Source organism: Durotheca rogersii (genome assembly GCF_024521655.1).
Source record: "Durotheca rogersii strain YMJ 92031201 chromosome Unknown GGS23scaffold_11, whole genome shotgun sequence".
In the NCBI taxonomy this organism is placed as follows: Eukaryota; Fungi; Ascomycota; class Sordariomycetes; order Xylariales; family Xylariaceae; genus Durotheca; species Durotheca rogersii.
In genome coordinates, this window is record NW_026251242.1 from 642,695 (window position 1) to 669,259 (window position 26,565).

The 26,565-nt window shown below is 55.8% G+C and overlaps 7 protein-coding genes across 7 annotated transcripts; 4 read left to right on the forward strand and 3 right to left on the reverse strand.

The window, feature by feature from the left end:
- The first annotated feature begins 512 nt into the window (after positions 1–512).
- GGS23DRAFT_71714 (40S ribosomal protein S3aE) lies at positions 513–2,356 on the forward strand. The gene is made up of 6 exons (XM_051521213.1): positions 513–693; positions 761–869; positions 1,011–1,095; positions 1,172–1,197; positions 1,257–1,758; positions 1,855–2,356. Exons 2-6 carry the CDS (start codon positions 856–858, stop codon positions 1,996–1,998), a joined length of 771 nt encoding a protein of 256 aa, XP_051371559.1. The 5' UTR covers positions 513–693; positions 761–855; the 3' UTR covers positions 1,999–2,356.
- Positions 2,357–3,819: 1,463 nt separating this feature from the next.
- Positions 3,820–4,858, forward strand: GGS23DRAFT_71880 (uncharacterized protein). Its single transcript, XM_051521215.1, has one exon. It carries the CDS (start codon positions 3,987–3,989, stop codon positions 4,521–4,523), a length of 537 nt encoding a protein of 178 aa, XP_051371560.1. The 5' UTR covers positions 3,820–3,986; the 3' UTR covers positions 4,524–4,858.
- On the forward strand, positions 4,504–5,652 carry GGS23DRAFT_569777 (ras family-domain-containing protein). Its single transcript, XM_051516471.1, has 4 exons — positions 4,504–4,734; positions 4,869–4,922; positions 5,034–5,195; positions 5,278–5,652. The coding sequence occupies exons 1-4, from the start codon at positions 4,525–4,527 to the stop codon at positions 5,527–5,529; spliced, it is 678 nt and encodes a 225-aa protein (XP_051371561.1). The 5' UTR covers positions 4,504–4,524; the 3' UTR covers positions 5,530–5,652.
- Positions 5,584–7,301, reverse strand: GGS23DRAFT_71847 (alpha/beta-hydrolase). Its single transcript, XM_051521214.1, has 4 exons — positions 6,951–7,301; positions 6,818–6,857; positions 6,597–6,721; positions 5,584–6,406 (listed from the first exon to the last, which is right to left on the reverse strand). The coding sequence occupies exons 1-4, from the start codon at positions 7,235–7,237 to the stop codon at positions 5,899–5,901; spliced, it is 960 nt and encodes a 319-aa protein (XP_051371562.1). The 5' UTR covers positions 7,238–7,301; the 3' UTR covers positions 5,584–5,898.
- Positions 7,302–7,594: 293 nt separating this feature from the next.
- On the reverse strand, positions 7,595–9,477 carry GGS23DRAFT_610010 (MFS general substrate transporter; the record flags this gene model as incomplete). Its single annotated transcript, XM_051520301.1, has 6 exons — positions 7,595–8,015; positions 8,075–8,378; positions 8,471–8,867; positions 8,924–8,972; positions 9,079–9,262; positions 9,368–9,477. 6 exons carry the CDS (start codon positions 9,475–9,477, stop codon positions 7,791–7,793), a joined length of 1,269 nt encoding a protein of 422 aa, XP_051371563.1. The 3' UTR covers positions 7,595–7,790.
- Positions 9,478–10,994: 1,517 nt separating this feature from the next.
- Positions 10,995–22,084, reverse strand: GGS23DRAFT_569784 (uncharacterized protein; the record flags this gene model as incomplete). The annotated part of the gene is made up of 3 exons (XM_051516472.1): positions 10,995–11,130; positions 11,193–21,875; positions 21,929–22,084. Coding segments are annotated over 3 exons (10,975 nt in total), but the record flags the coding sequence as incomplete, so codon positions are not given.
- Positions 22,085–23,190: 1,106 nt separating this feature from the next.
- On the forward strand, positions 23,191–24,404 carry GGS23DRAFT_72003 (AIG2-like family-domain-containing protein). Its single transcript, XM_051521216.1, has 4 exons — positions 23,191–23,535; positions 23,593–23,600; positions 23,696–23,808; positions 23,923–24,404. The coding sequence occupies exons 1-4, from the start codon at positions 23,463–23,465 to the stop codon at positions 24,269–24,271; spliced, it is 543 nt and encodes a 180-aa protein (XP_051371565.1). The 5' UTR covers positions 23,191–23,462; the 3' UTR covers positions 24,272–24,404.
- The last annotated feature ends 2,161 nt before the right edge of the window (positions 24,405–26,565 follow it).

Consider the following 26,565-nt stretch of genomic DNA (forward strand, 5'->3'; position numbering starts at 1 on the left):
GGATCCTATGTATTACACGGTCGAGCATACGAAGGGCGGAGGAGCCGGGGGGAGGGGAAAAGTTAGAAATACCCGTCGTGATGACGATCGTATATAGCGAGATCCTCCTTGGGGATAGACAGACTTCTGTCGGAATCTAAGGGGTGTAATTAAGGCAGTTGTGTAGATAAATTATGCGGTTGACGAATGAATTGACGGGTATATTGCCCTCTTTGCCTTCTCCTGCGTTTGCTGTGCTGTTGGGATCCGTCCATTCTTGACGATGCCTGCGGTGTGAAAAACGGGGGATGAAAAAAAGAGAGGGGAAGAGAGGGGACCTGCCCTAGATCACTCCCCTGGCATAGACGCTGCAAAGACTTACCTGAAGGCCACACCCGAAGCTTGTACGTAGGTACCTAATTGTCTGCATGTCATTAGTAATGCCTTGGGGTAGAAAGAAAAAGAGAACCTGAGCCTGGGCTGGGGTTACATACGTTAGGTGCAAATCTCGCTGCTAATATCTATCTGGTGTATGTACATAATTATACCATGCGCAGATCGATTGCGCTCGTTTTCTTAGGGGTATTCAGCTACTTTTAGGTAGTATTACCAGGAAGAAAAATACGTCTAACGTATATTATCGGTAAATCCTGAATACGGCAGAGAACGTAACCTCTCGCTAAATGGACCGACCAGGCGCGGTGTCCGTGTCAGGTGACTACTCCACACCAATCGATTTTCGCGCACAAACCCGAAATTTTGACCAAGCGACAATTCCTAGCCAGACTCACCCAACACCTAAACCAAGAAGTTTCTTTCCGCCCACGTACCGTCAACAACGTCCTGAATTGCGAGCCTCCATAATCCCTCGCAAACATGGCGGTTGGAAAGTAAGTCAACTGGGCCATGCGACCACTGCAACGCCGGTCTCCCACATCGATCACCTAGCCGACACTCCCTCCCTCTCTCCCCCAGTCGCCCCGCGGCTAGCATGCGAAGCCGATATGATGCTAACCGTCCGACCTCCGCAGGAACAAGAGATTGTCCAAGGGCAAGAAGGGCCTCAAGAAGAAGGCCCAGGATCCCTTCACCCGGAAGGACTGGTATTCCATCAAGGTAGGGGTGTTTTGCTCAGTGTCGCTTTTGTGCGCGTGAAAGAATTCGTGAGGCTGATTCTGGGACTCACTTCTAGGCTCCGGCCCCGTTCAACATCAGAGAGTACGACTCACCCGGTACCGACCCGCCACGGTTCGATGGTAACTGACTACGGCGTGCAGTGTCGGCAAGACCCTGGTGAACCGAACCACCGGTCTGAAGAACGCGAACGATGCCCTCAAGGGCCGAATCTTCGAGGTTTCCCTAGCCGATCTACAAAAGGACGAGGACCATGCGTTCCGAAAGGTCAAGCTGCGTGTGGATGAGGTCCAGGGCAAGAACTGCCTGACCAACTTCCACGGACTGGACTTCACCTCGGATAAGCTGCGATCGCTCGTGCGAAAATGGCAGTCTCTCATCGAGGCCAACGTCACCGTCAAGACTACCGACGACTACCTCCTCCGCCTGTTCGCCATCGCCTTCACCAAGCGACGGCCGAACCAGATCAAGAAGACTACCTATGCCGCCTCATCTCAGATCCGCGCCATCCGGAAGAAGATGGTCGAGATCATCCAGCGGGAGGCCGCCACCTGCACGCTACAGCAACTGACCTCTAAGCTGATCCCCGAAGTGATCGGTCGTGAGATCGAGAAGGCAACACAAGGCATCTACCCGCTCCAGAACGTACGTGTCGATAGTGCAGAGATGGCGGATAATCTGTCTCGGGGTGTGCGGGTTGCGGTGCTATGCTCGACGTGCTAACCATGGGTTACTTTGCAGGTTCACATCCGGAAGGTCAAGCTCCTGAAGGCGCCCAAGTTCGACCTCGGCGCCCTGATGAACCTGCACGGAGAGTCTACGACGAACGAAGAAGGTCAAAAGGTGGAGCGGGAGTTCAAGGAACGGGTCCTGGATGAGGTCTAATTATGATGAACTCTGGTCATGGTACGGCGTGGGTTTTTGTGCAACGGCAATAGGTCTCACTTACTTCTGATTGCATTCGGCGCGGCATGGCAGCTGCGGTTACAGCAGCCCCTCAGGACAGAAAAAAAAAATGAGAAAGGTTAGCTGATGCTTACGGACGTGGCGTACGTGATCCCGGTGGTGGCGGCGAATCCATTTAGGCGGAATCACGAGGACGGCTTCTGCCCGGAAGCACCGGCTCTCTCCTGGCTCTATCCGTCTGCACGACGGCTGCCTACCATCAGGTGGGCTGACAGAGGATGGCGGCGGGATAGACAGTCATCCAGAGTCGGCGAGCAGCTCTCGAAAGGGGATGTGACGAGGGCTTAACAAGGGGATTCCCGCTCAACCGCCTTGTTGTTTGATCGGCGTCGTATCCTAACACTCCCTACTGTCCTGGAGTGGCAAGACGTGTCCACGAGAACTGGTCACGTGGCGCGGGACACCAAGTAGGACGGGTCATGCACCCCATCGCTTTCCTTCCCACCCGCATACCGGCCTACATAACCTATAAGTACCTACCTACCTGGGGGATTCTCGCACGCCGCATATGTGGCGTCGTGTTGAAAGGTGAGTAGAGGCCCACGGTTGTTTCGGGTTGATAGGCATGCCTATACCTACCTAACCCGGTTACGTATACCTATGTATGTACACCAACTTCGGAATGGGGCGCGTAGCTATGCCGATGGACGTAGGTAGATGTACACACATGTGCATGGGTGCACGCATCTCCATATTGTGATATCGGCACCGTGGCGCGACTCGACTCGACCTGTTCCCTCCCCGGGCGGCTTGCTTGGGGCGGGGTAAAGCCACGGGGTATCTGTCCGCCTCGAGCGGGGCTCGACGTGGGTCGCGCCGGCGCAGGTCGGGAGGCGGTCGGGGTACGTGGTGACGGTGATGCTGGTGTTAATATCTGGAGAGGGAGTGGCATCAGTTCGAGGCGGCGAGGAACTGGCGAGAGGCAGGTAGGCTCGGGACATTAATGTACTTAGGTATCGATAAGCGGACTCGATAGTAGGTACCTAACCCCCTTACCACCTGCTTGGGTGCGTGTTAGGGATTGCATTTGACGACAGCCCTCCAGAGTCTGGAGGTGGCACTGGTGAACTCAGAATTGCCCCTATGACCAAAACCAAGCGGACGCTACGTCAAGTACCTGGCTCCCTGCATTTGTCTTATAGACGTGGGCACCTTGGGTACTTTCATGTGGCCTAGGTCTCTCTCTTTTGCCTGCTCGAACGGGGGTTATGCAGGTGTAATGTAGGCATGTATTTACCTATCATTAGGTTCATTAGGTACCTACCTAACCTATGGGTGCATTATTACATAGGTGGATATTACCTTGCCGTTCCGTCGCTGGCCGTGTGTGCAAGTACCGACCGATGTTGGGCATTGCCGGCTGGAAGCATCTGGACTAAAACGCATTTACCTACTTGCCAGCTCCTACACCAGAGCCACCGCCCTTCTGCCTCTTCCCACATGCACTTGCACACGCACACACTCACACACAACACACACGCCTACACAGCCCGCGCATGGGGTATATTCTTCTGACATACCTTCTCCCTTCTTCTCTACTTGCCCAACGACTTAGGACCGCCGGAACCAATTAATTAGCTAGCTGATCGACTCTCCCTTGCCTGCTTATCCGCTGTCCTGCCCGCTTGGTTGCTCATCTACCTACTTGCGTGCTGCCTCGCCTGCCCGCCTCTATTGCCGCTCCGACTTTGCATATATACCCACATGCCGGATACCGCATACTGCATGCCCAGCGGCCGTGGAACAAGATCGGTCTGAAGTCTGAAGCCAGCAGGCAGGCAAGCCCATCCAGCGAGCGAGCCAGCAAGCATACCGCAATACTTGGATACGCCCGTACTTTTACACACCTACATATATTCTTCGCATTCGATCCCGTCCGTGCCTTGCCGTGACTTACCGCTGCGGAGATGGCATCCGACGACGCGCTCCCGGTGCTCAAGGTCCTGATCATCGGACCCTCCGGCGCCGGCAAGTCTGCATGTACGTACTGGCGTCACGCCATCAGCTCCTGTCACAGCCATCGCCGTTGCTGTTGCTATTTCCATTACCATATACCTACAGCATATCTACAGCCCGCGCATATCGCCGCCGCCGCGTTACCTCACTCTCCCACATCCGTGCACGCATACGCGCATATGAGTACACGCATGAAAGTGCTTCAGGACGCGGCCGTCACCATCCCTCCCCCCCCCCCCCCGTCTTCCCCCGGCTCCTACCTGCATGATGTCCCTACTGACCCCCTCCCCCCCGGCCCCGCATTTTGGCACCCCGGCGATCTCCCACGAAGGTACACAGCAAGCATGCGTGCAGAACGGGAGGTGAGGCCGGCGCTCGGCGGGGTAGGACGGGCAGGCATCTACACAGACACGAATATGCCCTCTGCAGAATCGAGGCTAACCATGTGTGTCGGAATCACCTCTGTGGCGACAAAACAGTGCTGTTGAGATGTACGTATGGGACACTTCTTCCCCCCAACTTGTCCACTTCGCCGCCACCCCCTCCCCGAGGAGGCCGGAATGCCGGTGCCCTTCCGCAAGGGCCCACTCTCCTCGACGAAGCATGATGGTAACCTTTGCTTTTATTGCACTTCGTACAGATTGCGACGATCAGTTCGACCCTGAGTCGTCGACGGCGACTATCGGCATCGACTTCAAGGTAAGACAGCTCGGTGGAGGCAGGTGATCTGCCGAATGTAGCAACGTGTCTGTCGATCTACGCAGTTGGGCAAGAGGGAGGAAAAGGCAAGAGAGCTGTGCTGATGTGATGCTCGCCGGCGCGTCTCGTTCTAGATGAAGAAGCTGGCCGTACGGGGCAAGGCGTACCGATTAAACATATTCGATACGGTAAGCCTAATCGTCCTTTCCACATTTCCTTTCTACTGTGCTGTCCGTCGCCACCCCCTCTATCTCGCCCTGCAGTAACTGATATGTCCTCCCTCTCTCGCCTCCCCCAAGGCCGGCCAAGAACGATTCCGCACCCTGTCGACGAGCTACTACCGGGGCGCGCACGGCGTTATCCTAGTTTACGATATCTCCAACCGGAAGAGCTTCCTCAGCATGGAGAGGTGGATCGACGAGGCGAGGTCGAATGCGTCTCCCGACGCCGTACTCTACCTGGTATCGCACTGAACCCCTTCTTTATCCGTCCACCTAACCCGCCCCATGTTCACCGCCAGGCTAACCTCCGTCCGAAAAAAAGGTCGGGACCAAACTAGACAGGGTGGCCGCAAGCGGTCGGGCAGTCTCCTTCGAGGAGGGCAAAGCATTCGCCGAGTCCCAGGGCGCCGGCTTCTGCGAGGTCAGCGCCAAGACCCGGGAGAACGTGCGTAAGCCGTTCGTCGAAGTCGTCGACCGGATCGTCCAAAAGCCCGAACTTTTTGCTGGGGCTGCCCCCGCCACGGGTCTGAATCTGGGTCTTCCGTCAAACTATTCTTCTGCCTGCCCTTGTTAAAAAGAAACACCCGCTAGGGGTGTGCACGTTCTTTCGGAGTTATTGTGTTTTTCTTTTCTTCTAAGGGAAGGGGGGGGGGGATATTTTTCTCGAGCAAGTAGATCACCGCTGGGTCCTTTTTTTCTTTCGCCGCTGCTGCGGTGTGCCATTGTACATAGTGTGGTTTCTCCTCTAGACGATATTATACCCTTAATGCACCGTGCTACCTACCACCGGCTGACCAGAAGGATACGACGAAAAAGCTCCGTCTTCCTCTTCCGACTTGAGGAATTCGACAACCACTGCGCATGACCTTTGGGTGAGCATTTTCGATCCTGCGGGGAGGGGAAGCAAGCAATACAAAACATGGGAGGTGTGATCGGGCGGCGACTAACCTCGGAGGAACTCCTCGGGCTTCTCGGAGATGACCCAGTGGCCGGCGTCGATGTCGGCGAGGCGGAAGCGGGGGAAGAAGCTGCCGACGAGGGGGAGGACGTCGTCGGGGACGTAGGGGCTGCGGGTGCCGCGGACGAAGAGGGCGGGGCCGGGGAAGCGGGCGAGGGCGGGGTCCTTGAAGGGGAAGTCGCCGAGGCGGGGGAGGGCGCGGGCGAGGATGCCGAGGGGGATGCGGAAGCGGCGGCCTCCGATGTTGTTGAAGGGGCGGCGGAGGTTGCTGAGGAGGAACTGGCGCACGGCCGCGTCGGGCTCGAACGGGGCGAGCAGCGCGTCCGCGTCCGACTGCACCGACACCCCCGCCTCCTCGACCAGCCGCATCCCCTCGATGCGCTGCACGAACGCGCCCCCCAGCTCCGCGTCCACCGGCGCGTTGTCCACCGCCACCAGGCCCGCCACCAGCTCCGGCTCGCCGAGGCACAGCGTCATGGCCGCCTTGGCGCCCCTGCGGTGTCGCGTGTGAGAGGGTGTTTCTTCTTCTTCTTCTTCTTCTGTCTCTCTGTACGTGTGTGTTCAGGGGGGTTGTGCGGGGGGTTGTGCGGGGGGTTGTGCGGGGGGTCAACCCGGTTCCCCTACCCATCATATATATAAAGAATAAAAATAAAAATAAAAACCCTAGGGGGAGAAAAACTCACATCGAGTGACCGATCAGGATCGAGTTCTGCAGCGCGCGGTCCCGGATGAAGCCGGCGACGTCGGCCGCCATGGCGAGGTAGTCGTGGCGATATACGTGCGGGGAGTCGCCGTGGTTACGCAGGTCCTGCGGCGTCACGACGGCCCGTTAGACGGCCAGCTCTCTCTCTGTGTGTGTCTCTCAAGGCAGGATTTGGGGGGGGGGGGGGAGGGGGGCACTCACCAGCGTGTAGACGTAGCGGCCGAGGCGCTGGGCGAGGGCTCTGGAAGAAGCGCGGCAGTCAGCTCGGCTCCGCCTCTCTCTCTCTCTCTCCCTCTCCTCTTTCTCTCTTCTACAGATGGGTCAGGGGCCCTACCTGCTCACGGTCCGGTTGTTCTTCTTGGACCCGAACAGGCCGTGCAGGAAGAGCACGGGCGCGTCCAGCGGGTCGCGGCCGCCGGGCCCCGGCCCGTGCCGGTCGAAGTCCAGCAGCACGCGCTCGCTCATCGGCAGCTCCACGCGCTCGCTGTCTGCTGCTGCTGCTGCTGTCGTCGAGGTGTACAAGGCCCGCGCCGACGGCGGCGCCGCGGCCGGGGCGCGGACCGCGAGAGGCAGCCGCGCGCCCCACGCCCGCCGCGCCGAGACGAGGCGCCGCGTCGCCATGCTGCTAGGTACTTTCTTTTGGGAGAGGGGCCAGCCAAAGCCGTTAAAGATAGGTAGGTCTGGGCGGCTGGTCAGGTAGAACAGCGCCTTGCTCGCGAGAAACCGGGTCTCGGGCGGGTCGCTGTCGGGGCGGCTCTTCCAGCGGTATCGGGCAAGGAATTGCGTGACGACTTCGGGGATGTGCTGGTGGATGAGTAAATTTATCTTGCGCGCACCTAGTTTGGTAGGTACCTAGGTAGTTACCTACCTCTTATCGATAGGCGGGTACCTGGCAGGTTTCGCAGACGGGACAGGTCGGGTCTTGGCGGGTCCGACGAACCCGAAAGTTGCTGAGACGGCAACTACGTTACCTAATACATGCTATATACCTGCGGAAAGGAGATTCTGCTCACTATCTGCATATGCCTATATACACCTAACCGCAGTAGACGGCCGCCCTCTTCCCTCCGTATGCTTCTATCTTACCTATGTGCAGGTACCTTTCCCGCCCGAGCTCGCCTAGACTGCCCCTGGCTGTCATAGTCGGCTTTAGTTGATGATTTAGCCATCTGGCTCAGTAGCTATGTAAGTTGACCGGCTCGGAGGTCGATGCGCAGATCCTCTTGTTCTCCCGGATCAGCCACGCCCGGACAACCCAAGCGCAGCAGACCGAGAGGAGCGCGAAGCCCGCCGACGCGCCAAACCCGATGCCGTACCGCGGCCCGTCGCTCTTGGGCCACAGATACGCGCCGTAGATCTGGCCGATGTGGCCCAGGACATTCGTCATGGCAAGGACAACCTACGGCACCGGTTCAGCCTCTTCCCGACCATCGGCATGTGCGGGAGGGGAGAGCTCACCGCCTTCTTCTCTTCCGTCTGGCTCAGCGTCGAGGACGCCCACCCGACGATGATGGCGTTGACCGAGAAGGCGCCCACCGAAAAGATAAAGCAGGCCACGTAACGCACCGCCGTGTCGAGCGTGCTGACCGCCAAGACGAACCCGGCGACGGCGACGAGCAGCCATGCCGTGATGTGCCACGTCCGGTCGTCCAGCTTGCCGGAGCTCCAGCCGACCACGACGCTGCCGATCCCCGCGACCACGAAGGGCGGGCACGTCAGCAGCAGCGTCGTTGTGATGTCGAAGCCAAGTGTCTCTACGACGCTGTTCGAGAGGCCGTTAGCATCGCTGCTGGGTGCTTATAGTTCGCTAGCGGCGAAGGGCCCTGGTATTTCTTTCTTTTTCCGAGAACTCACGTCGGGAAGAAGGTGTTGAAGGCGCAGGCGGACAGGTGGAACATCTGCATGAAGCAGAACAGCCAGGTCCGCCCGTCCTTGCAGGCCTGCTTGAGGCCCTCCCACGCCGTGGCCTTGTCGAGGGCGTCGCCGATCCTGTCGCGCTTCATGCGCGCCTCGGCCAACTCGCCCTCCTCCTCGTTGAGCCAGCGCGTGCTGCGGGGCGTGTTGGGGGGGAGCCAGAACCCGAGCATCGCGACGACGGCGGTGGCGGCGCCGTCGAGGACGAACAGCCACTGCCAGCCAGCGAGGCCCCGCAGGCCATCCATGCCGGCGAAGACACCGGCCGAGATGAGGCCGGCGAATGCGGTCGCGAGGAGCTGGCCGCAGCACATGAGGCTGACGCGCGTTGCTAGCTCTGATTAGGGGTCAGTTCTAGCTCGCTGTGATATGAGTTAACGACTCACGGCTCACCATTATGCGTATAAAAGATCGACAGTATGTAAGTAGCACCGGGGTAGAACTGGGTAGTGTCAGTAGCCAAACTACGCGAGGGAAAAAGAAGGGGGAGGGAGAAAGGGGCAGATCGCGCCTGTGTAAACGTTCTACTAGGAGCGAAGTCGCCGTACCGGAGCTTCTGCGATGCCCAGGAAGAATCGGCAGGCGACCAGCCCACCGTAGGTCTTGGCCGCGGCAGTGCAGCCGGATATACCGGCCCAGAGCAGCATCCAGCCGGATATGCAGGCCCCGGGCTTGACGCGGGTGATCAACATGTTGCTTGGTATCTGCATGAGGATGTATCCGACGTTGAGACTATCGTGCTGTACGTCAGTTGAGTGAGATTCGGAGCCTGGGCGCGCGGGGAGGTATTGCAGGAAGGAAAGAGGAAGAAGGGGGTAAGTGTGAAGGGCCGCTTACATGCTAACGGCGGTGTTGAACTCGCTGCCCGACATGCCGAGGTCGTCCTCGAGGCCGTTCAGCCGGGCCTGGGCGATGGCGTTGCGGTCGACGAAGTTGAGAAAGTACATGGCGCAGATGATAGGCTGTCTCGAGCCTGAGCCGTCTGCGCCGATCTTGGGGTCTTCGCCGTCCCGCGACGAGGAGGAGATGGTTTAATTGTAGGTTAGACACCTAACCTGGTCAGCCTATCCTACCTACGTACCTTGGTTGTCGTCAGTTGAGGAGGGGGGAGGGAGGTAGGGGAAGACTGCCCTTGTGCGTAGGTTGAGCGAGTCCAACCACACCCCCTTAGCATCCCCCTTTTAACCGTGCGCGTATGTCGGCGCAAGCATGCGGTTTATCTAGTAATTAACTTGCCGGGGCCAGGCGGCGGTGGTACCTCCCGAAAACTGACAGGACAGTAGACGGGGCAGAGCATCCCTTCTCGTCCATCCTATCCCGGCGTCGCCCGTGTCTAGCCCGAGATAAATGTAGGTCTGCGCGCGCCGACTAATGGTTGCGAATATGGTTGCGAACATGGCTTTGCTAGATTTCAGTTTTTGTCAGCACACTCTGGAAAGCAGCTTCTCACGTTTACTAGTTCTTACCCTCACGTAACGTGTCTACCGTCCGAGCATCAGTTCTACCCCCGAGACGCACCGCAGTCACAAACGGCATTGGCAGACGAAGAAGAGGTAGAAAACGTAAGAAGTATTAATTAGCCGTGCATACATCACTAGAAATGAAGAGTCCCGTGAGAATGCCCCTTTTACGCAGGAGCGCACCGGATCGCGCGTCTGCCTCGAGTTTTTCCACCTAAAAATCCGCACGCCATGTCTACCGACCCAGGACGCGAGGCCGTCCGTAACCCTCGGCCCGATAATAGTCTACCCTTCAACCGTCAACATCAAACGCCTTACAACAAAACGCCTCGCCATTCTGGGACTAGAGCCTCACGACGATAGAGAGAGAAAGGAAAAAATAAAAATAAAAAAGAGGGGGGGAGGGGAGGGGTAGAATCCGCAGAGATTCCCCCGTCAAACCGACAAGGTCCGCTAGAGATACGGCATCCAGAGCGCGTCGCACTGCGCGAGATTCATGGGGTTGACGGCTCTCGCGATGAGGTCGATGACGGTCTGGTTCGCCGGTAGGTTACCAACCGGACTCTGGGCCAGGCTGACGGCACGTTTAACGATCATGTCGCAGTTGGTCTGGACCGTCTCGCGGAGCTGGCTCTCGTTGAGATGGACGGTGCGATGACTGCTGGTGAACCAGAATATCACCTCGTCTCGCACGAAGAGCGTCAGCGCGTGCTCCAGCTCGAATTCCGGTTCCGTCAGGCATCGCGCGATCGCCATGATCGAGCAGCTGAATATGCCCTCGGTCGCCAGCGGGCCCATCAGAGTCTGCAGGTTGGGCGTGAGGCGGAACGGCACCGGATCCGGGTTGTGGAAGAAGGGTTTTCCCGGTGCCATAAAGGACATGACTTCGGACCCCCAGATCTTGCCGGAGCCGCGCGCGATGTTGATCTTGTGAGGATATCTGCCGGTCATGTAGAGGATGTATGTCATGAATGTGAGCGCCGAGAGCTGGTAAGAGAACCGACGTCGGAATAACCAGAACTCCGAGTATTCGGGGAAGATGTTCTGGAAGTATTGCAACACCACAGTATGAGGCACCCATTTCTCCTGGATGGCTGCGAACACTTCGAGACGAGCTGCGGCCGCCTGTTCGGGTTGCTTCTAAATCGTGCTGTTAGCAATTTGTCACCGGTGATCCGCTCGGAGACCAATATAGCACTTACAGTTCCTTTCGGCTCAACGAGCCCTCTCAGCTTTTCCATCGTAAGTATGACGGGTTCGTCCTTGGCCATTCCGTTCCGTCGACAGTGATCCTCGTATATGCCCTGCAGCGTGATGTATGACGTATCTTCTTGGACGATTCTTATGTGCGGCGCAAGGGGCACGATCAGAGGCACGGTGAACTGCAGGTCGCGACGTCGACTCTCCTTTTTCTTAGCCAGGGTCTGGTTCAGGTGTCGGAAGAGCTGCAGGATTCTTTCTTCTCGTCGGCAATGGCGCGCCGCGGGATGCTGGATGGCGAAGGAGTGGACGCTGCCGTCGTGGCCCCGGATTTTGAGGCGCCGGTGGGAAGCACCGATACCCCTGATGAGGTCTACGTTGGGGAGGAAACGATCTATCCGGATGAAGTCCTGGTTCTTATCCTTGTGCTGCAGGTACTGACCGGGCACCTCAACATCGTCAAACTTCATGTACCGGAACTCGCTCAAGTGACGCGAATACGACTCCAGATTAGCCCGCGGGCATCTGCGGTCAAGCTTTTCCTCAAACTTGTCGCGCCACTTCCGTAGTTTGTGGATATATTCGTACATTGTCGGCTTCACCTGCACGAAATCTGCCTCGAACGCTTTTTTGATGTGGGCTGGGAGGATAGTCTCGGCGAACCGAGTGATATTGGTCTCCGTCGCCGAGGGCAGCTTTACGTCCTTGGCATACGAGGCTGGCATTCGACTCACGTAGGCTAGACCGTCGTTGAGCAGCGCGACAATCAACCGATATGCATCCTCGTCCGGTGGGCATTTGAACGACTTTTGGATCTGGTCCACCATCGTCTCCATGGAGAACGCGAGGAGGGGGAAGGCTGTCTTGAGAACAGACATGATCTCTTCGGTGAGCTCCCAGGGCGGTCGCTTCTGTCCGGCAGCCGATGAGCTAGCTTCTTTGCCGACTGCTTGTTCTCCGCTAGGCGCCGCTGCGGCGCCGCTGCCGGCCTGTGGGACGCTAGGGACCCCGTTCGTCTCTGAGGATTCTGCCTTGGCCTGACTACTGCTCTCTCCGTTCGAGGTCTGCGGCCTCGAAGATAGTTCCGGCTTTGCCTGTGCACCTTCTTGCTTGTTTTGCGACGGCGAGCTGTTCGGCTTGTTGTTTGAGGCTGCCGATTGTGCTCGTTGTCGCGCCTTCTCCTTGGCTTCCTGGTTCTTCTTGATCGCAAGCATATCTTCGCGGTTTGTCCTCAGTTGGAAATACAAAGATTGAGGATGTGCCTTTGCTATCTTGAGGAGGATCGCGTGAACCTTCGGGGCCTCTTTATGAGCCATGCCGGTCAATAGCTGCGGTATGAAGGTGATCCAGTACCAGACGGGAGTTTCTCCTTTGTAATCGTCGAAACCAGCTGCGATCGTTCCATTCGTGTCATCCAAACTAAGGAGCCAGAGGATACGTGCGATGAGCTTCCGAGCCTTCCCACTCTTGTAACTGCCGATGGCTTGCAGATACGAAGTTAACGCTTGTCTGGCAGAGTTCAGATCCGAAGGGTCCTCTTTAAATTTGCGGTCGTTGAAGTACCCCCATTCGGCCCATGCCTTGGCCTTCCCGATGTCATAGTAGAGGGCGGTACCGTAAGCGGCGTCCGCATCCTCCTTCTGCTTGAGTCTCTCCAAGAACATGCCCTTGAGAGTAAAGAACTCTGCCTTCTGCTGGTTGTTAAAGTAATTGAGGTTAGTGTTGTTGATGACATCCAGCCCGCTTGTGAGCTCGTCGGGGTTCTCATAGTGAGACCGGGCTTGCTCCCTCAGCTTCAAAAACGCCTCCTGTATCTCGATATTGGGGAGGGTGTAGATGCGGCTCAGCTGATTGATGCACACGTCGGGTAAGTTATGCTTCCGAGCAACGTGGGCGAAGCGGTTAATTATCCATGCCGTCTCGTGATACCCTCGATAGGCAAACGAAGCACCGTTGGCGCCCTGTCCCTGCTGCGGCAGGAGCTGGAGGTAGGTATTGTTGATCAGGCCGAATATGTGCTGCCTCCAGGTGACTAGATCCTGCCAGTCAGTAATATCGTCCCATATGTTCGGCAGACGGTCCCGCCATGATGCGAGAAGCAGCTTGAGCTCTCCAGATTTCGCGTCCAGATTTCCCGAATTGGTATTGGCCAGACTTTGGCAGATGACGCTAGCATCGTGGAGTTCGACGAGTTGTTGGAAGTTGTGGAGGAGGGGGACGTGGGCAGCGGTTAGGCGTTGTGGTAACTGGTGCCACTTCCTGATGGATAGCTGTATGGCTTCGTCGCAGACGCGAGAGAAGTCCTGGACGGTCTCTTGTTTGCTGTGGAATTTCAAGAGGGACATGAAGCTCTGGAAGAATGCCCGACGAGCTGTCGGGGCGTCCATAACACCCTTGATAAGCATGTCTAGGCCGTCTCGCTGTTCTTCCGTTTGCCACATCTCGATACTTCGCCATGCGCATTCGAGTAGAAGATCCTGTAGGTTTTCGTGCTTTGCAAAATCTTGCAAAATCTCCCATTGCTGTAGTTTCTGTCCGCAAAGAACCCAGTGATCTTCCCAAAGCATGTACTCGCCCTGGGAAAACGGGATGACGCCGGTTCGAGCCTTGATTTGGGCAGCCTCATACATCTTCTGCGCCTTGTCCCACATGCCATTCTGTTCGTACGACAGAGCCGCATTTGTTTCCACGAACTGACACCGCCGGCGCCACGTTCCATAGAAGAGATCGTCTTCCTTCAGGCTCGCATATAGCTCAACCAGCGCATCCAGGTTGCTCTCGCGGACATTGGCCGAGTCGATATCGGGCTTGATGGCGGCATTCTCGAGCTGGACCAAAGCAGTATACCAGGCGTCATAAGTCCTGGCCCCGAACTTGAGAATGTGTGGAGGGATCTTGCACTCGGGCCACGCCTTGGCGGCGCCTGCTAATAATGTCTGCACTACATTGGGCCGCTTATCAATCTGGCGTGAGTGAAAGTCTTTAGAAAGGAGCACGACGAGGCCCTTTTCGAGGTCACTCTTTTCCTCCTTGGCAGTAGCAGCCCAGAACATGGGGAATAGAGCGATCCAGAGGCTGTGAGAAAGGTTACTGTCAACATGCTGGAGTTGGGTGAGCGGCTCCACGACATCTCGGACCTTGACGTCTCCCAATTCGGCAACGAAACGCCGGTGGCTGGACATGAACGTCTCGTACTTATCGTCAATCATCGTGGAAGGCTCTCTCGTATCCCTCGAGTATGTGCCAAAAACCGTAGATGCAGGAAGTGTCCGGAAGTCGTCCTGGTGCAACTGGATGCTGGTGTTCATCTCCACAGCACCGAGGAGGAGCTGAGTCGCCTGAGCTAGCCAGAAGGATTCGGCGAGAGTATCCCAGTTCTGAGAACAGATAACATACGACAGGCGCGCCGTGGCCGTCTTCGACAAGCTCTTGTCGAATATAGCAAGGAACCTATTGCGCATCTCGACATCCTGTGCCCGGGTCCCGATCAGAAAGGCGTGCTCCATGCGGACGGTAAGCTCGGTTCGAGTGATCTTCGGGTCTTCGTAGATACGGATCACCAGCTCGAGGAATTTACCTAGCATTGTCGGGTCATTCCGGTGCTCGAAAGAAAGCATTTTATGTAACACGGCTGTTTTCTCCTTAAGCGTCGGCCATGTCCCTTCAGATCGAAAGACCCAGCCTTCTACCATATCCAGAATTTTCTCGCAGAGGGGAATATGTTGTGACTTCTCGACTAGAGTAGCCAAGACGCTCAAGAATGGTCTACGATGGTCGCCAAGGTTTTCCATGCGCATTGCTGTCACCTCGATGGCTTTGATCATCAAGTCTGTCTGAATGTTGAGATCATACGGCGACATCTCCCCGTTCTGTGCGTTCGGGTCTTGAGGTCGAGCCACACCGACACCCGTCTGCTGATGTGTGGCTAGGCTCGTGTAGTGCTGGACATGCTCCTTGGCCAATTTCGACTGCAGTGCCTTCATCAAGGACGGGATATGATTATCGATAACGGAGGGCTTCCGCTGGCCTAGGGACCAAAATATATTGACCCCGGATACGTGATACGAGGCTGCAAGGGCCTCCGTCGCGACGGTGGATAGGAAAGTGACGATCTCGGAGACAGGGGCCTCGGGCTCGCCCTCAGCGTCCGCGTCCTCCATCGGCACATCTTCCGGTACGGCAGCAAGGATCCGTTGGACTATTGCCTTGACGTCGCGCCCATCGTCGTACTTCTTGTCAATTTGATGGAGGCAATCTTGCAGTTCCGGATTTTCGGACTTGAGACATTTCTCGATGACTTTCTGGATGGGGGCCATATTCTTCAAGATCCATTCGTCGGGCTTGAAATTTAGGATGATCCGCACCACCTGCAGGGTATTGATTATGTTGGTGATGAATTTCTCGTCATAGTTTTCCTTATCTGATGGGTCGGCAGCAAGGGTTTTGGTGGTCTTCTCGTTAGCCAAGACAACCTCGGTGATACTTGGGAACAGGTCAACGTCGAGGTCGCCCCAGTATCGTGGCTGTAGCAGGTTGTAAAGTAGTGACATGGCCTTCTTGATTAACTCGGTGGATTGCGAGGGTAGAGCTGGCCCCGACGTCGACGCGGCATCTCTCGGTTTGGCCGAAGGTAGCGGATACCTCTCGTTAAGCTGGGCGATAAACTCGATTAAATACTTGACCATCTTGTGCCGGTAAACGGCTGGGATTTGGAATTCCGCTCTATCAAGTTGGGCGATTTGTCGAGTTGCCGGAGGCGACGAGGTAAGCGGGTCACTGTCCAGCTTTCGCTTCCGAGAATTTGGCGATTCCGACATAGCTCTTCGGGAGTCACTCGTCTTGCCATCGACTCTCCTCTCCTCCCACCTCCAGATTAGCCACATCATATTCAGTGCCAATCTCTTGCTTTCGGTGGAGGACGACACGAAAGGAGACGCCTTTCGGAGCGACGTAATGATTAACAATGCGAACTTGTCCCTAGATTCGTAGAATAAGTCCGGATGCCTGACCAAGAAGTGGAAGATGCTCGTCATCTGCTGAACGTTCTGCCCCTCTTCGGCCAAGATGCGGCGCGGGGCCATGGCCCAGACTGCGCTCCGATCTCCAGGTACTGCGTTGCACCGCTTGGGTAGAACGGGGGCCATCAGTTCGAGGGCTTGCGTGACCAGAGCTCGCCCTTCATTCTGGTTCGTCCGTAGCAGCGAGTAGTATACCTGCGTAACTATCTTGGGAGGAGTTTCATAGTGCGCAATAAAATAGCCGATCACAACATACGCGGCGTGTTTGTTGATCACATCGTCTAGTCGGATGTAGGTCCAGCCGAACTTGATGATATCCTTCCTTGCATCTTGCAGTATGGAATGGTGATACTTGACCAGCATTGCAGAGAGCTGGAGAACCTCCATCCTCGTGTGGTCAATGCCTGGCTGTGCCAGATCCTCTTGGGGGTCTCCGAGGTTGACCTTCCATATCTTTACGTTGATAGACTCGATGACCGCTCGGTCCATCAGTCTTTGGGCCCTCGGTTGATTCCAGTGCCGCATGACATCCATGGCAACAATCGGGTTAACTATGTTTCGAAGCAGGAAGCACTTGGTCTTCTGGCTGGAACTCTTCCCTGCGTATATGTTGAGGCAGCGGAGCACGATCGACTTCCAGTAGTCAATAGAGTCGCTGCAGATGACGTGGGTATAAAGGAAGTTGAACAGAGCCGGTGTGGGGCGCAACTCTTCCGAGGTAACAGCATCCACGAGACCGAAGAGTCCATCCAATTCTCTGGGATGTAGGGATAGCGCCTTAGTGAAGATGCCCATTAGCTGCTCAGCCGCCTGATCGGCGGGGAGTCGAAGATGAGCGGGCAGACTGTTGGTCCGCAGGCTACGCTCGAGCTCCCTCCCGACTTGTCGCAGCCACGAGATCGTGTCCTTGCGTTCCATCCACCCTTGGGTGCTGGCATGTTGGCTTAAGGAGTCCAGGACATTGATGGTGTTGACAACTGCCACGAACCTTGTCTCCTTTGGGACGCTGGCGACTTGAGTGCACAAGGAGATTAACCCATCGACGTTGGCGGCGGCATGATCTCTCAGGGGCTTGTTGTCCGGATGTAGGAGGACTTGAGCTAAGAACCGACCGTATTTTAAGTCTTCTAGTTTGCCGAGCAAGAAGTTCCAAACCTCGGTAGGGTATCTGTTCAAGTATTTGTATATGGGTGCCCGGAACGGACTGTGATGAGTGCGCCGTAGCTTCTCCTCAAGTTCCAAGCAGATATCGATGAGTCGCTCCTTGAACTGCTCCGCGAGCGGAGGAAGCAAATGAAATATGTTAAGAACCGACGCAATCACCTTCATTTGATTGTTCTGCTCGAAGAAGGTGAAAGACACCTGCTGGAGGAAGGTCGGATCAGCAAGCACCTTGATGTGTTCTAACAGTCTTGCACCAATCTCTACTTTGAAATAGGTGGTGAGAAGCCGTAGAAGACGAGCCAGGTTATCTAGTCCATGCGTGCTCAAGCGTTTAGGGTCTTGGAGGTTAGCTAAGACGGGCCTAAGTCCTTGCTGCAGCAGATCCTTGGGCAACTTGTTAGTCTGGGAGAGAACTGCCTTCAGAGACTCATTGGCCGCTTCGATGGTAGGCTTGGATTCGGAGTATAGGCACTTGAAAAACACAGACACAATCCTTGTCCGCGCTGGGTTGTTCTGGCCCTTCTGGAAATCTTCGAAGCTCATCGCCTTGCTCAAGATCTTTATGCAAGCAACTCGTAGGTTGACGATAGATTCGTGCGTTCGAAATTCCGCATGTTTCCCGGCTAGCGATTCGTCCGTCGCGTCAGCCAAGGCTAGCGACTCCAGCAGCAACCGATTCAGGTTATCGTCAAAGGTGACAAAGTCGGGCTTCAAGCTCATATAGTAGCCGATAGCATCGATGTAGCCTATCTGTGTCGAGAAGGGGAGTGCTCGAAGGGGCTTGGCATAGATGGTCTGCAGCAAGCGGTCCTTGTGCGGCTGGAGAAGTTCCCCAATCTCAGTCTTGGTTGCGGTGGCGATTATTTCGAGCGACCGCCTCGCTGTCTCCCGAACGTGTTTGTTCATGTGAGAGAGCTCGTCATTGAAGAAGCCGAAGATCTGCGCGAGGCGCGAGGGCTTGGCGTGAAGTTGGCCAGGTTGTGGGGGGGTGGGCAACACATCTTCCTTTCTCACATTGGCGGTGATCCGTCTAAGGAGGGACTCAAGCGTGGTCTGGGCCGAACATCTCGTTTTCTCGGGTAGGTCCTGAGGCATGTCCTTAATTACGTACATCAGGGAACGCATGAAATCTAATTGTTTCGATGCGATCCAAACATCGCCGAGGTCGATCTCGACAAGGAGATATCTGATGCCGAGACTGCCGCCAGTTTTCGTGTACCATTCTTCTTCGTGGCAAGCGTGGCAGAACGTCTTGCTAAGATGGTTGAAGAATCCTAACCGGCCGACATAGCTTTCGGATCCAAATATAGTGGCCGTGGAGTCATAGACGGCTCGGATTGCTCGAAAGGCGGCGTCCCGTACGTCGGGTAGATCGGACGCGAGTGATTCAACGATAGCATCTGCCAAAACCCGGGTATCGATATACATGGGACCCTCCCACGATTGCACATGGAAGGCGCTGCTTTCCTTCTTGATATCTACCAGGCCACGCCCAACCTCGATGATCGTGAAGTGTCGGCACAGGTTCATAAGGAACACGTCAACTTCCTCTCGGAATTCAGGGATTGACTCAGCGAACATGACGGCTTTGATGAGGCGTTTCATGACATCGTCCTGCTCGTTTTTCTTGGCAACAGACCGGTCGCGGTCCGACACGAAGAAATTCGCAAAGTCCGCCGCTGGTTTTCGGGCAAGGAAATCCTGTGCTTGAAGGCGGACCAGTCGAGGGAGGTCTTCCGGTAAATGATCGATGCCGACCCGCAGTTTCAGCTGAGATTTGATGAGCTGTAGCGCTTGCTTCTTGTAATAGCCGTCGAATTGCCTCGCCGTATTCGCCTTTGACGGCTTCGGAACTTCGGTCAACTTCCGGATGGCGAAGTCGATGCCAAGTTCGGCCGGGAATGCGCGGTCCCTCTTGGACCCTATGAGGCGTAGGTCGAAGCTCGAAGGGTCATCGGCATATTTTTGGTAGTCTACAGGTATAGGCTCTGTCATCGACTTGCGATTTCTGCCACCCAGCTTCCCCAATATGCGCATGGTAGTGTGGGCGTGGAAGTGACTGTAGGGATGCGGTTTCAAGTGCTCGAACAGCGCGTTCATCAGATCCTCTATTACTGGGGCCATGATAGGGTCCAAGTAGTCGGCGGTGAGATTATCCACGCACAGTTCCAACGTCCTCAGTCCTTGTCCGACAAGATCGGTACCGGCTCTGAGTGCCACGACCAGGGGTCGCATGAGGAAGCTCAAATGGGGTAGCAGATTGCTTAGACGTGCCGGCACCGTGAGGCACAGTTCCACATATAAATCCCGCTCTGCCGGCTTGCGTGCGGCCATGAGTAAGGTGTTTAGAACGTCGAGCAACATCTCTAAGAGAGGTAATATCTGCTTGTATAGGTGCTCGAACTTCCCGCCGCCGATGCTCCTGAATAACGATCGCAGCAGGAGGAAGTAGTTCATGGGCTCCTCGGCCTTGGTGGAGAGATCGATCGACTTGGTGACAATGTCTACGACGTGCGGGAGCAAAACTTGCTCGTTTTGATTCGCGAATAAGGTAACCGCCATGAATGCCAATTTGAACAGCCGCAGCAGGATCGACGACCGTTTCACGTCGGCCGAGCCCACATCGTCAATTCGCTCCATCAGAAATTTCAGAAGCATACCGCAGAAGCTTGGGGAGGTGGCCTCGCTCGCTAAGAAGAATTGGGGGATGTGCAGGAGGGCCGTGTGTTCGAATATCATCTCGTAGAGGCGAGGAATCTCCTGTTGAAATACTTCATGGAATGTGGCCGGGTCTATGCAGTGAAAGACAGTAGCGAAGGTTTCGAGGAGATCCTTTTCCTCCTTGCTACTCGACACCATGTAGAAATTCGCCATGTGTTCCACAGGCGAGGCATACTGAGACTCGGCAGCAGGTTTTTCGATCTCATAGTAGCGAAAGACGTAAGCACCTTCTCGGAACAGCTTTATAATCACCTTCACCTCCTCGGCGGAAAACCCGTACGAGACCTCTTGCCAATGCTGTGGCGCATTCTTAGGGTCTATCTGAAGCGCGGCATTGCAAGTTCTCAGCTGGTAGAAGGTGTTTTTAAGGCCGTTCATGAGATTCTTGAACAGGAACTTGTTATCCGCGACGGGATCGGTGCCGCGGTCACGGGGGTTCGATGTCTTGATGGGCATCGCCGTGAAGATATCCGTCTCATCCCACTGAGGATGATGCTCCTTGTCCGCAAGATACGTTTCGGGAATCTGCTCTGCACTCTGGAGCGCATAGAGCTTCGAAAGCTTCACGGCGTTCGGGTATTGTCGATTCATCGCCGCAAATTTATCGCCGATGGCATTGAGGATCATCAGCAGGTAATGTCGGGCATCGACCTTATTAGGCATCTTCGCGATACATTCGGCCATGTTCAATAACAGCTTCGCACTCATCGTCTGGAAACTCGTGCCGGGAAAGTTGTCTTGCAAATTCTTGGTGTAGACCTCGACCGTCTTCCGTATCTGCTCCGGGGATAGAGAGTCGCGAACGTGGTGTATCAGGTCGGCTAGCATACTATAGGCCAGCGGTCGCAAAGTGTCGTAGACCGTCAGCCCATCGCCGATGAGCGTCTTCTCTTCGAGAAGCTCGTCAATCTTGCTGAGGAAGATCTTGCGAAAGTTGAAGTTAATGATGTGGCGGATCGCAACTAGCAACTCCTTCCGGGCGGCAGACTTCTCCCTAGGACAATCTCGAAGGAGCCGCACGACGATGTCTGGTAGCGTAGGCAAGAAGTCGGCGAGCTGGCTAGAGTACTGCCGAAGCAAGTACGCCAGGAAGCTCATCGTCTTGACCTGGGCGGTAATAAATTCCCCAAAAGCCGCACGGTTCTTAATACTTTGGCTCACGCCGGAAAACACAGCTCCCTTTGCCTTGGCCTCGACATGCGCCTGTTCCTGAGCCTTGGCCTGCAGGCACAGCACAGACTTGATGAGAGGAACAAAGGCCTTGACATTCTGCTGAATAATGTTTCGATAGGTCTGGAAAACGGATACCACGATGATCGGACACTCGGAAAGAACTTTGAAGGATTGCATCCCCTTTAGTAAAGGCCGGCTCTGTTGCTGGGGATCTTGGCCTAGGTCTGTGACGGAGGCCACGGGCGAGCCGGGCCGCGGCGACTGAAAATTCGTCTGGGTGCTTCCAGGTGTGGTCGGTGGACCGGTCGCGTTGAACGGGACAGCGATACTATCGAGCTGCTCGCGCACGACCTTCTCCATCTGTTCGAAAAGCTCCTGGATTAAATCCAGGAACGGCTGGACCTTGCCATGGAGCACCTTGGGCTGGTGCCGCATGACGTCCGAAATTATCTTGACGCATAGCGTAGCGTTGTCCTCGTTATCGTTCCGAACGAGACTCATCAAAAGATCGACTATCTCTTCGGCATACGGTTCAAACGGCTCCGGGGACGTTTGGGTCTGGTGAGTGGGGAGCCGATAGAGAATCTCGAGGATGCAATTCCGGAGTTTCTACGCAGGATTGTTAGCAGTGGTCGTCACAAAGGGGCCGCTGTCGCCTTTACCTGCTCAGGAGATGTGCTCTGGAATATACACGGCCCCCTGAGGATGGCGACGAATACGGGCATCAGCCGCTTCAGGAAGACAGCATAGTTCGTCCCAATCGTGTAGGGTTCAAGGCTATCTCTCAACGAGGAAGCGGCATCGAGCTTATACTTGGCCTCTACGAGAAGGGAGATGTCAGTTTAGTTTTCCTCAGTGGAAGCAGGTAGGTGCCAAGAGATGCGTACCAATCTCTGGGGTGGTCAATTTCTTGACGGCATCGTCAAGCGCCGGGAACGACATGGCTACGGACCCCGCATGCGCGCAGTGTCACCCAAGTTTACCACGTGTCGCTCATAGAGTTGTTGTCGCGGCCGGAGCAAAACAAAAGTTCGAGAAGGCTCGTGGCGGATTGAGGGCGGGAGCGAGAGCGAAAGTGGGATAATCGTAGGCCAGACGCGCTCTTCAGCTCGCGACGGCGGGACGTCTACGTGCCGTGTGGGAGAGGGCAATGAGAGAGGCGGCACATGAAGAATAGATGATGCGTTATTCAGCAAGGATGACAGGATAGAAATGGGTATTAGACAAGAGATTCTGCGCAAGATTGTACAGGGGAAGAAGAGAAGACGATAGGTGTGATGGGAAGAACTAGGAAAGGCTGCATGTAAGGAGCTCTAGAACTTGAGCTCTTCTTGGGTCCATTTGGAGGTGGGCGCTGCGCTTGCCGAATTGTACATATACAAGGCTAGGCGTTATTGATTTTCCGGTACCGACGACTTTACACGATTTGATTTGATTGGATCTAGTGAAGGTCCCAAAGCCCCGGCCGGTATGACGTGGGCATCCCCGCTTGCGTTTTCCCCATACGTAGGCGGTATTCTCTTATCGCAATCTACATAGTACCATCTTATCGCACAATCTGCCTGGCTCAATGGACGACTTGACACATCATAGTACACATCACCTAACCTAACCTGCGCCAGGAGGTAGGTAGGTGCTTTAGGCACTGACATCAGGTGTTAATAACGGTGGAATGGGGAGACCCTGCCGATAAGAAGCACAAGACGCCGAGTGTACCTACCTCCTAGGCAGTAGGTACATAAGCAAGCAGCTTAGGTTAGGCACCGAACCAGGTACCTAAGTACATACCTAGGTAGGTACTTAGGTGGGGTAGGTATATGAGGCACCTGTAGGCAACCTGGGACCTGCGTGTCTGGCTCGTGTTTGCGCTCCGCATCCCCTACTATAAAGAAACGACAGGTAGAACATATCGAACATACCAGGTCAATATACGGGGCGTCTCACCTGGGCGGCGAGGAAGCGCTGCTGCCCTGGGTCTCGGCGAGAGCTTCGTCCGAAGAAAGGAGAAAAAGAGGGAACGGAAGGGAACGGAAGGGAACAAGGTTTCTCGGGCGCCCGGTATAAATTAGTCGCTCCAGAAATTCCCAGTCCCCGCCGACCAGATCTGAACCAGACCCCCGCCCTACCGCGCCTACTAGTCACAACTCAACCATAATCCACGTGGCGCTGGGAACACATCAGCCAAGAAAGCGCAAGATGGCCGAGCCTCGAGAAAATGCTTCCCCTCAAGAAGCCGTACCGGACCGCACCCGAGCGGCTTTCTTCTATGGTGTGTGTGCACGGATAGACTGTTGCCAAGCGCCGTGACGTTGCTAATCGTTGTTAGGTACGCTGGTAAGCTCCCACCTTGCCCCCCTGAAACCCGGCCCCCCCCTTCCTACCGGAGAACATAGGAAAGCGGGTTGAGCAATTTGCCAACAAATCGTTAGATGGCCCCCGAGGTGTTCTTCACCGTCTGCTATAGACACTCGACGCAGGACGTGTCGTTGCTGAAGAGCCTCCACGATTTCAAGCCGGCAATACTGCATGGTTTCTGTCGACAGTAAGCCGATGCCCCGAATAAAACGTCTTGTCTGCCCGTCTGTCGTCGCCTATAGCGGCGCGGCCGAACCCCAATTCACGACCAGCGATACGTAGCTAACGCCGGGCTCTGCAGCCGGGTTCAATATGCGGACTATCCGGGGATCATCCCACAGGACGGCCACGAGGTTCGAGGAGTGTATGTGACGGGCTTGACGGGTGCCAACATCTACCACCTCGACACATTCGAAGGCAGCGAATACGACCGCCGGGCGGTCAAGGTCCGCCTCCTCTCGGAAGTCGGCGACGACAAGGGGCGCGGCAACGTCGAGGGTGAGGAGGTCGAGTGCGAGGTGTATGTATTCCTGCACCCCGAGAACTTGGAAAATCGCGAGTGGGATTTCGAGGAGTTCCGGACGCAGAAGATGAAGTCTTGGACGCGAGAAGACTACGGCTTCAAGGAAAGCGACCACTTTGGCTCCTGAGAGGTGGACGATGGCGGGAAAGACGGCAGTTGCTGCTCGTGAGCCCGCGAATCTCGACCCCTCAGAGGTTGTCTCTTGCCTACTTTGCTTTCGTCTCCAACACGACGAGGAAGGGATGGGATGGCTGACCGGGGAGAGAAAATGCGCGCTCTAAGCTCTTCTGTCCGGCAACGTGTCATGGCGGCGGCGTCTTCGTGGTGTTTTGTTGACATAAGACTATCAGATAGCTTAGGTACCTTGATCGGAATAGGTGCAACGTTGCCAACATGCATCGCCGTATAGGTATGACTTTCCTAAGAGGGCCTTGGCCCCGCTCCGGTTCCCGCCAGGTGATACCAGCGATTGCTGCCGGGAGTTTGAGCCCCACCGCCAGAAGGTATTCTGGAACAACGAGTTGGGGGCGTCTTCGTTGCTGGAAATACGGAAAGCAATCTCGCAGACCCAGGGACGCTAATTCCTTCGCAAGGGAAGCGGGTATAATACGATGGATCTTGGTAAACCCATCGGGCAGGTGGGCAAGGGCCTTGCCTTATGCTACCGTATCGGTGGATCAGCGCATAGACGTAAACCGGGGTACGTTGGAATAGGATCAAAAATAGAACGCCACATGCGACGTAGGTAATGTGAAAAAGCCGAGTCGGCTCGTCGCCAATCTCTGAGGCTCGCCGAGCTGCGGAAGCGTCACGGCCGTTCCAGGCCAATCGCAGGGCAATAAACGTGGAACAATGGAGGAGGCTCAAAAGCCGGTCGAGTTCGACATCTGCCGTTTGAGCGTTCTCTAAGCCACCGCCGGCAACAGGCCATCTCTAGACCGTTCTGTGTATAATATAGATTATGAAACCGTGCGATTTGGTTTCGTGATCGGCTCCTTCGGCGCGGCCTGTGCCAGTCTGTGCCATGTTTATTGCCGTAGACGACCAGCCGTCTAACCCTCCCGGGCCGGCGCATGACGATGCAGATGGACGGTCCTCAGGTTGCTCATCCTCTGTGTCGGTTACGTGTTGGCGCGGCTCCCGTCGAAGAATGCCGTCAGGGTGCCTAATTCCTTCCACCGTCGCCGGCTGGCTAGCGAGCGTCCGCAGTCAGCAAAGAGGCTTCGACTCGAGGTGCCAAGTAGGTTCGGCTTATTGTGAGCACCACGTTGCGCGCCGGGGGTTGTTGGGGATATTTTTGTCGATGGGATAAGCTAGCTTCCTAAACAGTAAACAGGCACGCCACGGCTCTGCACGTGTCTCCACTTGGCGGGTGAGCCACTCACTAGCCACCCTGTCTTGGGCTTAGGTACCGTAGCATTGGTTGACATTTGACAAGCAGCGGTAATAATTCAGGCCAATAAGTCATGCACCGATGCGGTACGCTGAGGCACAGCGATTAGGCACCTACATACGGCAGGACATGTATGGACGCAGCGGACAGGTCTATGTGACCGGGTACGACGCCAGGTCACACTTGATCTGCCTGCATGCCTGGAGGGATTGAACGGATGTAGCGTACGGATTATGTATGGGTGCACGCTAAGTCGTCGTCTTGTACGTAGGTGTGTGTGTGTGTGTGTGTGTGTGACGGCAACTCTCCTCCAGACCCTCGAATATTTGCTGATGCTATCCCTTGTAGCCCCCGTACGAAATAAAGCCAGCGGCATAGTGGCCAAACATGTATAGTAGCGAAAGAGGGGTCATAGGGGGGAATGTTTCGATGCTACCTGTTCTGGGCCGGGTGATCGGGCTACCAAGAGGTAGCTAGGTAGCTCGTCTAAGAGGTATGGGGTTGTCACGGTTAAGCTTATTTGACTCGCATCTCTGCTACCATGTGGCCGATAAGCCTGCCGATAGCAAGCACAGGTTACTATCGCGACGATCTCACATCACGTGAGCGCGGGCCAGGGACCGGGGAAGAAAGAAAGAAAAAAAGCACAGGCAAGTGTCCAAAGAGGTTGCTTGGCGCCGTTCTGGGCCAGTCGTGGCCGCGATGTGCTAGATAACCCCTGACGCTAGTGTAGTTTCAGCATTCTCACCAGCGGGGGATGGCTCAGGGGCAGGCCGTATTGCCATCCAAAAGCCACGGGGGCTCCGGGGACACTGCCTATAGGAGGTCCCTACCCTCCCACGGGCTCGGTAGTGTGCCTAAGACAAGTACTTGTATTGGGTGCCTGCTGAGGTTGAGGTTGGGCGGGCGAGGTGGTGGTAGTGGTGGTAGTGGTGCAGACATGCCTACCTCTACGAGTAGGTACCCCGTATCGGAAAAAGGGGGAGGCGGGAGCAGAAGGAGAGAACCAAGACAGGGAGAGAAGTGTG

Coding starts and splice junctions, on each gene's coding strand:
- GGS23DRAFT_71714 (XM_051521213.1), top strand. Junction 1,096..1,171: donor AGGACTGGTATTCCATCAAG/GTAGGGGTGTTT, acceptor ACTCACTTCTAG/GCTCCGGCCCCGTTCAACAT. Junction 1,759..1,854: donor GCATCTACCCGCTCCAGAAC/GTACGTGTCGAT, acceptor GTTACTTTGCAG/GTTCACATCCGGAAGGTCAA.
- GGS23DRAFT_71880 (XM_051521215.1), top strand. CDS start 3,987: ATGGCATCCGACGACGCGCTCCCGGTGCTCAAGGTCCTGATCATCGGA.
- GGS23DRAFT_569777 (XM_051516471.1), top strand. CDS start 4,525: ATGTACGTATGGGACACTTCTTCCCCCCAACTTGTCCACTTCGCCGCC. Junction 4,923..5,033: donor GATTAAACATATTCGATACG/GTAAGCCTAATC, acceptor GCCTCCCCCAAG/GCCGGCCAAGAACGATTCCG. Junction 5,196..5,277: donor CCGACGCCGTACTCTACCTG/GTATCGCACTGA, acceptor TCCGAAAAAAAG/GTCGGGACCAAACTAGACAG.
- GGS23DRAFT_71847 (XM_051521214.1), bottom strand. CDS start 7,237: ATGGCGACGCGGCGCCTCGTCTCGGCGCGGCGGGCGTGGGGCGCGCGG. Junction 6,858..6,950: donor AACAACCGGACCGTGAGCAG/GTAGGGCCCCTG, acceptor CGCTTCTTCCAG/AGCCCTCGCCCAGCGCCTCG. Junction 6,722..6,817: donor GCCGCTACGTCTACACGCTG/GTGAGTGCCCCC, acceptor GTGACGCCGCAG/GACCTGCGTAACCACGGCGA.
- GGS23DRAFT_72003 (XM_051521216.1), top strand. CDS start 23,463: ATGGCCGAGCCTCGAGAAAATGCTTCCCCTCAAGAAGCCGTACCGGAC. Junction 23,809..23,922: donor CTGCATGGTTTCTGTCGACA/GTAAGCCGATGC, acceptor CGGGCTCTGCAG/CCGGGTTCAATATGCGGACT.